Raw genomic sequence first — 12,628 nt, 5'->3', positions numbered from 1 at the left:
TTTTTTCTTACGAGTGTACAGGGTGTTAATTTTTCATTTGCGTCAGTATGTAAATCGAATCATTGTGCTCTCATCCGCTGTGCCTCATGGCTCCTAATACGGTCGATATATTGTCTGTTTAAAACATATGATTTGAATTGTATATATCTCTATAGTATACCTTATATGTCATTTGGATGAGGTACAGTTGGAATGTACATAAGTCTACACGTGTTTAATAGCTATCTGAATGTTCCCTTCCCTTCTCACCCTCCCTTGTCCTAATATGATACTCCCTCACACCTAGTGTACAGTAATGACGTTAATGATTTCCTTTGCGCCATTAGTTGATTGTTTAATAGTTCTGGACAATGAAGCTGAGTGTTAATATCACTGGCCACTCACTCACTTATGAAGCTGTAAAATATGAACCATATTCAGTGGATTTATGGTGGAGTATTCATTTTTTAAATCAATTCAAATAAAATGTATGAAAAATGTTTCATGGCATTTTGTGTCCAGATTATTGAAATGAAAGTGGTGTGGAGAAATGTATCACTTGTTTGGTCGGAATTGGAAATAGCTTTCATATTAAGCCTCCATAACTTCATCTGAACATGAAATTACTTCAATCAAGGTGAGTAAACATCACACACATTTGGACATCATTTCAAAGTTGTTGTTTTTTAATGTAATCGATAATTAGGACAGGTCAACTCCAGTTGTAAACTACAATAACAGTTTTACTCCGAGTTCAACTGGAGAGCGGTGGAACTACAAAGTGAGGTATAATAGCAGGAGAACCAGAACTAACACTGGACACAAGCTCTTACACACTAACAGCTGTACAGAACATTAGCTCATTTATACAAAAGTTGACAAAAGTTTACATCTTTCACTGTAGATAACATTAGAAAAGGAATTTCCTTTACATCAATGAGTACTTATGTTTCTTATTAATGTATGCCCTCAAAAACAGTTAGAAACGTTGTTAGCAATTTTGCTGTTGAGGGTACCAGTAAAATAACCTTTAAAACCCCAGTAAAGGCATGAGGTTTTAACTTTAAGCTGCTTTAAATCAAGACATGCAAGAAATTGTTTTTTATTTGATTGAGAATCGTTTTGTCACCTCAAACAAAAAGGATGTTATGTAATATGAACAAAGATCCAATTTATTTTGACTTTCCAAAAATGACCCTGAAATATGTTATAAGGTAAGCATTTTAGTAAGAAATGCTTAATTTGTATTATTCACGCAAAGTATGAAATCACCTACAAGATTTTCCTATGAGAAATTTGGAAAGAAATACATTTTATCACTATTATCCAACTCTTTGTTGTGTAGCTGCTACAGGCCCCTATAAACCTACAGGACAAACGGATAGGAACCATGCTGAGATAGGGCAGTATAAGCATCAACTTCCATTTCCTGATTCCCATGATGCACCACTAGTCCATCGGAGTGCGCTCCCTCTTCTTCCCATCCCGCTTCGGCTTCTTGGCATCTGCAAGAACAGGTGGGCATCAGATTATAATCTACATGCATACTGTCACTTACCCTGCAGTCAGTTGTGTTGTTAATCCTACCCGCTGGCCTGAGGACTGCAGGTTTACTGTGCATGTGGACAAACATGGAAAGTGCTTTATCATCATCCCACAAGAGTGGCTTTAGTACCTGACAGCCATGACAGGAACCACAGTCAATACCCCAGTCTCTGGTCTGATGAACAGGAGCAACATACCCCACCCTCCATACATATATTCTGCTATCTATCTATCCTTCGATCTATCTATATGTCTATCTGTCGATCTGTCTGCAAGTCTGCTTGTCTATCTGCCTTCCTGTCTGTCTGCTTGTCTGTCTATCTGTCTGTCTAATCTATCTGTCTTCCTGTCTGCTTGTCTGTCTGTCTGCCTACCTATTTGTCTGTGTGTTGGTCTGCTAGTTTGTCTGCCTGCCTATCTGTCTATCTATCTATCTGTCTGCCTGTCTGCTTGCCTGTCTGCCTGTTTGCATGTCTGTATGTCTGTCTGCGTTTAGAAGAGCGTGAGGGAGAAAGTAAACAACAAGGAAAAGGCAGGACTCATCTATAGTCTGTTTCCCCCAGGAGCTCCTATCATTGTAGATTACAGGGTGGGATGTTGTTGGTGGGCGGTAACAGACGAGGATGTCAACTGGCTAATCAACACCTGTTTGTTTTGTACCTGATCTAAAGCAAGTTCCCACCTGCCACTAATTTAAGGTCCTCCCACGTCAGTTTGTTGATGAAAGCCTTGCCACCCTTTCCAGCTAATCTGAGAAAAACGTCCTCAACATAAAACATTTAAACACTCCATCAATACTACTGTACGTTGCTGCTCCACTGCAACATATTAGAACGATCCAAACTGGATTTAAATTTACAGCACATTAATCAATCTATTCACCACCAATGCAGCATTAGCCTATATGCAGTACCAAGCCAAGTCATATACTGTACCAAGCCAAGTCATATACTGTACCAAGTCAAGTCATATACTGTACCAAGCCAAGTCATATACTGTACCAAGCCAAGTCATATACTGTACCAAGTCAAGTCATATACTGTACCAAGCCAAGTCATATACTGTACCAAGTCAAGTCATATACTGTACCAAGCCAAGTCATATACTGTACCAAGCCAAGTCATATACTGTACCAAGTTAAGTCATATACTGTACCAAGCCAAGTCATATACTGTACCAAGCCAAGTCATATACTGTACCAAGTCAAGTCATATACTGTACCAAGTCAAGTCATATACTGTACCAAGTCAAGTCATATACTGTACCAAGTCAAGTCATATACTGTACCAAGTCAAGTCATATACTGTACCAAGCCAAGTCATATACTGTACCAAGTCAAGTCATATACTGTACCAAGTCAAGTCATATACTGTACCAAGTCAAGTCATATACTGTACCAAGCCAAGTCATATACTGTACCAAGCCAAGTCATATACTGTACCAAGTCAAGTCATATACTGTACTAAGCCAAGTCATATACTGTACCAAGCCAAGTCATATACTGTACCAAGCCAAGTCATATACAGTACCAAGCCAAGTCATATAATGTACCAAGTCATGTACTGTACCAAGTCAAGTCATATACTGTACCAAGCCAAGTCACATACAGTACCAAGCCAAGTCACATACAGTACCAAGCCAAGTCATATACTGTACCAAGCCAAGTCATACAATGTACCAAGCCAAGTCATATACTGTACCAAGTCAAGTCATATACTGTACCAAGCCAAGTCATTGAATGTACCAAGACAAGTCATGTACTTTACCAAGCCAAGTCATATACTGTACCAAGCCAAGTCATATACTCTACCAAGCCAGGTCATATACAGTACCAAGCCAAGTCATATACTGTACCAAGCCAAGTCATATACTGTACCAAGCCAAGTCATATACTATACCAAGCCAAGTCATATACTATACCAAGTCAAGTCATATACTGTACCAAGTCAAGTCATATACAGTACCAAGCCAAGTCATATACTGTACCAAGCCAAGTCATATACTATACCAAGCCAAGTCATATACTGTACCAAGCCAAGTCATATAATGTACCAAGCCAAGTCATGTACTGTACCAAGCCAAGTCATGTACTGTACCAAGCCAAGTCATATACTGTACCAACCCAAGTCATGTACAGTACCAAGGCAAGTCATATACTGTACCAGGCCAAGTCATGTACTGTACCAAGCCAAGTCATGTACAGTACCGAGCCAAGTCATGTACAGTCCCGAGCCAATTCATATACTCTACCAAGCCAAGTCATATACTGTACCAAGCCAAGTCATGTACAGTACCAAGCCAAGTCATGTACTGTACCAAGCCAAGTCATATACAGTACAATAAGCCATCAGCATTAAACATTAACAAAGTCATGAAAGCATTGAGGAATCATTTGCTTATCCTTCACATGCCTTTAATAATCTATGTGAAACATCCGATCAGCAGTGGAGCATTAATGTGAAGAATGTGATGATAATCAGCATATAAACTATTGTAAATCATCCCGATGCTAATCTTTAATCCCTGATAAACAAACATGCAATCCATCGGTAAATACAGAAGTAATGATTCCTTGCTTGTATAGAATTTACAAATCATTAATAAGTGGGTATAAATGAACCCTTTGTAAGGGTCGATATGCCTCAGGCCAATGTACAGACCTAGAGATGACTCATGAATCAAAAGCGTCTAACTGATTGGTGATAACCTACCAGATGTTGCCTGTGCTACCAAAATGCATAATGTTTGTCACTCGAATCCTCCTAAAATATAATGCTGACATCAATGCCCCAGGGACCTGCTATCTGATCTATACATTTCTCATAAGCACATGTATTGCAATTGTCACGGCCCCTCCTCTGCAGTGCATATTGTGGACAAGCCGAGAGAGTTCTGTGAGTTTGGAGATTAGGATGTGGGTGTTCATACAAAAACACAGAAAATTGCTCCTCGCTCCATTTGTTTGGCCAGTTTTAATTTGTTTAACTGTGTTTTTGCCTTTGCCTTTGTCAGCACATTTGGCTCCCTAGGGAGACAGAGAGAATCACATTCCCTCTGCGAGCCCCGTCTGTGAGATTGGAGCTCTCACCATGCCGGAGTGCTTCCTGCTGCATAGGCACATTACTGTGTTACTCTCTCCGCTCTCAATTCTGCCACCGCACTTTTGACACAGACTCATAATAATCAGAGCGGCTCGGCGATATTATGTTTTGAACCGGGATGCCATGAAACAGGCTGAGTGCAATAAAACTGAATTCAGTGTCTGAATGGGCTGTCTCGTACACAGAGACACAACGACACAGCCCTTCTCAGGGGAATGATAAACCATCGCCGGCCCCAAAACAACTCCTCGACGGCAGCCAAAGGGTTTTCATCTCTATAAAGCCTTTTGTTTCCCTGCAAATCATCTCTGACATTCTCCGCTCCCCACTGTGACTCCCCTGCTCATTCTTCTGGGTAAGGAGGGAGGAGAATAGGAGAATTCGACAGGTATTCATAACGTTTCATTTCTGCTTCATTTCGGCCACTCTCTGTTTTCCGGCCTTTCCATTTCATTCCGTGGGGCCCATCTCCACCTGAGGTTAGACAAGGGAGAAGCTGACACCGAATCTCATATCGCTCCCTCGCTGCCTCGCTGCCTCGCAGCATTGTCTCCTCAAGACTATGGGCCTGACAGATGTTTTCTCCATTGCTCCTGGCAGCAACAGACAAGGTGGCTGTTTAGAATTGTACATATGACTGGGTGGATATGGTGGCCCCAGCCGGAAGGGAGATAGTCCCTCGCTCTGTAGCCCAGGTTCATTACAAGTCCTCTGATCCCTCCTCTGTGACTCTGCCTGGCCTGGAATCCCCTTCCAACACACACACACACACAGAGGCAAGCGCATACACACACGCACACGCACACACAAACATCGTCAGCCTCTCTGTTTCCCAGTAACCCCTTAGCTTACCAGGGCTTATCTGTCAAATGGCAGACATGGGAAATCATACTCTCAGATAGCAGGTCTTTCTTTTCAACTCCCTCCATTCTTCTTCTCCACCGTCATCCCTCCCTCCTCATTTCATACTGTGGTTCTCACCCTCCCCAGGGCAGTAGGCCCGACTTAAAACAGGACTGGCCTCCATCACACAGGATTCATTTGGGAGTATATGATAATTCATACAGGTACAGTGCTATACAATCCTGTACATGTGCTTGCGCGCACGCACACACACACACACTGTATAGAAATGACCATTAAATGTTAATCACTGCAGAAGTAATGTTATTTCTGTGTGTCACCTTGCTATTTCTGTCACTGAAATACATGTACACCAACACAAATATGATTTTAATTTGGATCAGATTCCTTACATGTGACATCCTAAATAGGCTTTGCTCGGCTTATGTGAACGATATTGTAGTTTTTTTCAAGAACCATTACCCAAGCCAGGGGTTCCACTCCACTGTCAATCTGACATGTTTTTTTCCATCACAGTGAGATGTATTATTATTATTATTAGGTTATTAGGATGTGAGGGAAACTTGAGTTGAACCCAAAATCCCAATCAGATTGACAGGATTGCATGTTTTTATCTGTCCTCGACCAGGAAAACTGTCTTAACCGTTAGCCGCCTGCCTGAAACACAATGAGGCTCTGGTCCAGTCGCTCCAGGAGAGTCTGTTCTGTTCTGGCACACCCTCTCATACAGCAGATTACTGTCGGGGCTGCTGCCAAATCTACCCTGATTCCAGTTTCACACTAGCCCCATGAGTCCTTTACTGGCAACATCATGCAGCATGCATTCTATTTTTTAACAACTTCTGCTCTCTGATTGGTTTTATCAGTGGGAGTCATCAGCTAAAATAACGGACAAGTGGGAGTTGTTAATAAAGCCTTTATGTGGGGAAAATATATGGAAATCTGTGTGTTGGCCTCTATATGTTGGTAATATTCTGTCATTGTATTAATGATGGAGCATTGAACTAAAGCATTCATCTGATTTACTTTCGGAACATTTTGTAAAGTTTGGACATGAGGTATACATCTTATACAGTGAGGGAAAAAAGTATTTGATCCCCTGCTGATTTTGTACATTTGCCCACTGACAAAGAAATGATCAGTCTATAATTTTAATGGTAGGTTTATTTGAACAGTGAGAGACAGAATAACAACAAAAACATCCAGAAAAACGCATGTCAAAAATTTTATAAATTGATTTGCTTTTTAATGAGGGAATTAAGTATTTGACCCCCTCTCAATCAGAAAGATTGTTGGCTACCAGGTGTCTTTTATCCAGGTAATGAGCTGAGATTAGGAGCACACTCTTAAAGGGAGTGCTCCTAATCTCAGTTTGTTACCTGTATAAAAGACACCTGTCCACAGAAGCAATCAATCAGATTCCAAACTCTCCATCATGGCCAAGACCAAAGAGCTCTCCAAGAATGTCAGGGACAAGATTGTAGACCTACACAAGGCTGGAATGGGCTACAAGATCATTGCCAAGCAGCTTGGTGAGTAGGTGACAACAGTTGGTTATTCGCAAATGGAAGAAACACAAAAGAACTGTCAATCTCCCTCGGCCTGGGGCTCCATGCAAGATCTCACCTCCTGGAGTTGCAATGATCATGTGAACGGTGAGGAATCAGCCCAGAACTACAAGGGAGGATCTTGTCAATGATCTCAAGGCAGCTGGGACCATAGTCACCTAGAAAACAATTGGTAACACACTATGCCGTGAAGGACTGAAATCCTGCAGCGCCTGCAAGGTCCCCCTGCTCAGGAAAGCACATATACATGCCCATCTGAAGTTTGCCAATGAACATCTGAATGATTCAGAGGACAACTGGGTGAAAGTGTTGTGGTCAGATGAGACCAAAATGGAGCTCTTTGGCATCAACTCAACTCGCCATGTTTGGAGGAGGAGGATGCTGCCTATGACCCCAAGAACATCATCCCCACTGTCAAACATGGAGGTGGAAACATTGTGCTTTGTGGGTGTTTTTCTGCTAAGGGGACAGGACAACTTCACCGCATCAAAGGGACGTTGGACGGGGCCATGTACCGTCAAATCTTGGGTGAGAACCTCCTTCCCTCAACCAGGGCATTGAAAAAGGGGTCGTGGATTGGTATTCCAGCATGACAATGACCCAAAACACACCGCCAAGGCAACAAAGGAGTGGCTCAAGAAGAAGCACATTAAGGTCCTGTTGTGGCCTAACCAGTCTCCAGACCTTAATCCCATAGAAAATCTGTGGAGGGAGCTGAAGGTTTGAGTTGCTAAACATCAGCCTTGAAACCTTAAACGACTTGGAGAAGATCTGCAAAGAGGAGTGGGACAAAATCCCTCCTGATATGTGTGCAAACCTGGTGGCCAACTACAAGAAACGTCTGACCTCTGTGATTGCCAACAAGGGTTTTGCCACCAAGTACTAAGTCATGTTTTGCAGAGGGGTCAAATACTTATTTCCCTCATTAAAATGCAAAACAATTTCTAACATTTTTGAAATGCGTTTTTCTGGATTGTTTTGTTGTTATTCTGTCTCTCACTGTTCAAATAAACCTACCATTAAAATTATAGACTGATCATTTTTTTGTCAGTGGGCAAACGTGCAAAATCAGCAGGGGATCAAATACTTTTTTCCCTCACTGTAACAAACTGAATGGCAAAAAATGTTTTATCTTAAACATGGTGTGATGAATGATGAATGCCAATGTTCATCAGCGCACTGAATGAAGTCGTTAGTCAAACAGGGCTAACTGTGACTGACCTAAATATTGAATATGCACTTTCATTCTATTAAGACACTCATCTAGTTCATTGTATCAGACAGGTTAAATTAACTAATACGAAATACATTAGAAATCTATAATGTCTGTTGGGCAAATTGCCAACTAAAACCCCAATCTGCAATCCTCTATGTCATGTTCGGTGACCATCTCAGTCTCACTGCTTTACATAATTGAAAGAGAAAAATCGATGTTTCTTGGCGTCTCATATTGTCTTCTTTAAATGGATGAGTCTAGATGTCTACTGGCAGTTACTGAGAGAATGCAGCATTACATTTTCATACTTGTACTGCTCAATACTTATATTTACCTTAGTTCACCCGAGTTGAAGACTCACTCCGACTGAACTTTTTAGGCTCAGTGAAGGGGCTAATTCCACCATAGTGAAGCTGGATTAAACATAAATCTCTGACAAGTCTAGCACTATCGCAGAATGAATCATTCAGAGGATGTGGAGTCTTCAGCAGAGCAGGATGTCATCGGTGTGAGCTGTGAAAGTACTGGCAAATAATATGCTAATAAATATACGTTAGCAAGGTTAAAGGATGAAAAAAGTTGACTGAAAGTGGCAACGTGCTTTAAATATGAAGCATAAAGGGAGCAGGTGAAAATGGTCCTTTTCTGATGGTTTAATTAACCAAACGTAATATCATCTTCCAACGCTTCCGCACATTTATGGAGATTCACTCTCCAATGTATTGACTATTGTGTTTAAAATGGATCCTTTAACTTTGTGTTTTGTCCTCTGCCAACCATGTACAGTACCAGTCAAAAGTTTGGACACGCCTACTCATTCAAGGGTTTTTCTTTATTTTGAATATTTTCTACATTGTAGAATAATAGCGAAGACATCAAAACGATGAAATAACACATATGGAATCATGTAGTAACCAAAAAAGTGTTAAACAAATCAAAATATCTTTTAGATTTGAGATTCTTCAAAGTAGCCACCCTTTGCCTTGTTGACAGCTTTGCATTCTCTCAACCAGTAGTCACCTGGAATGCATTTCAATTAACAGGTGTGCCTTGTAAAAAGTGAATTTGCTTAATATCTTTCCTTCTTAATGCATCTAAGCCAATCTGTTGGTTTGTGACAAGGTAGGGGTGTTATACAGAAGATAGCACTATTTGGTAAAAGACCAAGTCCATATTATGGCAAGAACAGCTCAAAAAAGCAAAGAGAAACGACAGTACATCATTACTTCAAGGTCAGTCAATAAGGAACATTTCAAGAACTTTGAAAGTTTCTTCAAGTGCAGACATAAAAACCATCAAGCGCTATGATAAAACTGGCTCTCATGAAGGCCGCAACAGGAAAGTAAGGCCCAGAGTTATCTTGGCTGCAGAGGATAGGGGCTCCCGAGTGGCACAGAGTCTAAGGTACTGCATCTCAGTGCAAGAGGCGTCACTACATACACTGGTTTGATCCCGGGCTGTATCACATCCGGCCGTGATCGGGAGTCCCATAGGGCGGAGCTCAGAGTTATCCAGGTTAGGGGAGCGCTTGGCCGCGGTAGGACATCATTGTAAAATAACACCTCCAGGCTGTGTATGGGCTATTTGACCAAGAAGGAGAGTGATGGAGTGCTGCATCAGATGACCTGGCCTCCACAATCACCCAACCTCAACCCAATTGAGATGGTTTGGGATGAGTTGGACCGCAGAGTGAAGGAAAAGAAACCAACAAATGCTCAGCATATGTGGGAACTGCTTCAAGACTGTTGGAAAAGCATTCCAAGTAAAGCTGGTTGAGAGATTGCCAAGAGTGTGCAAAGCTGTCATCAAGGCAAAGGCTGGCTACTTTGAAGAATCTAAAATATACCATATATTTTTATTTGTTTAACACTTTTTATGGTTACTACATGATTCCATATGTGTTATTTCATAGTGCTGATGTCTTCACTATTATTGTACAATATAGAAAATATAAAAAATAAAGAAAACCCCTTGAATGAGTAGGTGTGTCCAAACTTTTGACTGGTACTGTATACATTTTTAGACTAGTAATATATTGACTGGTACCTACACTATTTCCTGGTATTGTAAGTTAAACATTCACTAATCATGTGTTCCCTTTGCAGTGGTTTATCTTACCATTCAAACCCCTCAGGATATACACTACAGGTAAAGACATATAGGTACTATATATGTAAATCTATGGCTTTGCTGGTATGTTCCCCCACACTCCCCCTCAGCCTACCTTGCAGCTTGGTCTTGGAAATCTTGCCGCAGGGCTTGGTGGCGCTCACTGTGTTAGGACAGGTGGCATCCATGAGAGCGCGTTTCAGCACCCCAGTCCGGTTCTTCTTCCCTGTCACCAAGTCACACTCTCCCCAGGCCTGGAAGTCAAACTTGCATTCACCTACAGAGACATGGTTACAACAGAGATACATGTTCAATACAAAACACACACTTTACAGGATTGTTACAGCCACAGACATACCTACTGTATATACACTGTCATTCAAAAGTTCGGGGTCAATTAGAAATGTCCTTGATTTGAAAGAAAAGCAAATTTTTTGTCCATTAAAATAACATCAATTTGATCAGAAATACAGCGTAGACATTGTTAATGTTGTAAAGGACTATTGAAGCTGGAAACAGCAGATTTTTTAATGGAATATCTACATTTGCGTACAGAGGCCCATTATCAGCAACAATCACTCTTGTGTTCCAATGGCACGTTGTGTTAAATAATCCAAGTTTATCATTTTAAAAGGCTAATTGATCACGAGAAAACCCTTTTGCAATTATGTTAGCACAGCTGAAAACGGTTGTTCTGATTAAAGAAGCAATAAAACTGGCCTTCTTTAGACTAGTTTGTGTATCTGGAGCATCAGCATTTGTGGGTTTGATTACAGGCTCAAAATGGCCAGAAACAAAGAAATTTCTTCTGAAACTCATCAGTCTATTCTTGTTCTGAGAAATGAATGCAATCCCATGCGAGAAACTGCCAAGAAACTGAAGATCACATACAACGCTGTTTACTGGTCTGGTCTGTATGGAGGAGTGGGCCAAAATCCCTGCTGCAGTGTGTGCAAACCTGGTCAAGAACTACAGGAAACGTATGATCCTTGTAATTGCAAACAAAGGTTTCTGTACCAAATATTAAGTTCTGCTTTTCTGACGTATCAAATACTTACATCATGCAATAAAATGCAAATTAATTACTTAAAAATCATACAATGTGATTTTCTGGATTTTTGTTTTAGATTCCGTCTCTCACAGTTGAAATGTACCTATGATTAAAAAAAATATAGACCTCTACATGCTTTGTAAGTAGGAAAACCTGCAAAATCGGCAGTGTATCAAATACTTGTTCTCCCCACTGTACTTCAAGTTAGAAAATCCTTCCCCTAACCCTGACCTTAACCCTTTCACCTAACTACTAACCATATCCTTAACCCTAAACCCTAGCCTCGCTAATGTTAGCCACCTAGCTAATGTTGGCGTTCGCCATTTAGCCACCTAGCTAACATTCACAACAAATTGGAATTCATAACATATCAGACGTATTGCAGATTTGTAATATATTATATGAATTTCAATTGGTAACATATCATAAGATTTTTAATTTGTAACATATAATACAAAATGGATGTTGAACTTCCACAAATGAATACATACCATATCATACTAATTTGACTGTCCCAGATTGGTATTTACTATGTTACGTCTACCCGTAAGTCCAGGCTGCTTGTATTATGGTGATTGTAGCACCCAGAAGACATCCCATAGGTTGAATACAACTGATCAAGTAGAAAATGAAATGTAATTACATTTTTTGGCCTAGAATCAGCAATTAAGACCTGGACCCTCAAGCTCAGAGAGCTGCTGTTGTGGAACATCCTTTCTTTTACTGGAAAAGGGAATTTTTTCATAAAATGTCTGATTTATTTTAGTTTTATCCGTTAAATAATCTGATCTTCTACTCAAAAACACCAGAACTGGTAATATTTGCAAAAATAATTACATTCCAACTATTCTCAGCCCCAGGACTTTCTTTATCAACCACCAACTGGTGCACCGTGTTATTAGCCAATGTATGGCTTTCCTGACAAGACCGGATTGTCTCCTTTATGCTCCATTTTGCCCAGTTTCTCCACTCTGAAGATTCCATCTGTCTTTCCCATACATAGACTGTCTGACGTTCTCTGCCTTTCAAAGGGGGCCTCCACTCTTTCACTTGATATTTTATTCTCTTTATGGAAAGAAAACATTTAAGCAGTCTACAGACTGGATTTCATTAAGGATCTTGTTTTACAATTTATTCAGAGTCCTCTTTAAACGCCTCCCCCAAGGATGCAGGGCTGTTCCAGGAAAGGTTAGCC

The 12,628-nt window shown here is 40.7% G+C and overlaps 1 protein-coding gene across 1 annotated transcript in view; it reads right to left on the bottom strand.

The window, feature by feature from the left end:
- Positions 1-647: 647 nt before the first annotated feature.
- LOC135515776 (pleiotrophin-A-like) overlaps positions 648-12,628 on the bottom strand; it is a 44,281-nt gene continuing 32,300 nt past the window's right edge. The window contains exons 4-5 of the mRNA XM_064939504.1: positions 10,498-10,659; positions 648-1,484 (exon numbers count right to left, since the gene is read on the bottom strand). Of these exons, the coding sequence (XP_064795576.1) occupies positions 1,429-1,484; positions 10,498-10,659 (218 nt within the window). The 3' untranslated portion in view covers positions 648-1,428. The remainder of the gene's footprint in view (positions 1,485-10,497; positions 10,660-12,628) is intronic.

Source organism: Oncorhynchus masou, chromosome 27 (genome assembly GCF_036934945.1).
Source record: "Oncorhynchus masou masou isolate Uvic2021 chromosome 27, UVic_Omas_1.1, whole genome shotgun sequence".
NCBI classification, from domain to species: Eukaryota; Metazoa; Chordata; class Actinopteri; order Salmoniformes; family Salmonidae; genus Oncorhynchus; species Oncorhynchus masou.
The sequence above is the reverse complement of the archived record's forward strand: the minus strand, read 5'-3'. Positions and strand labels throughout refer to the sequence as shown.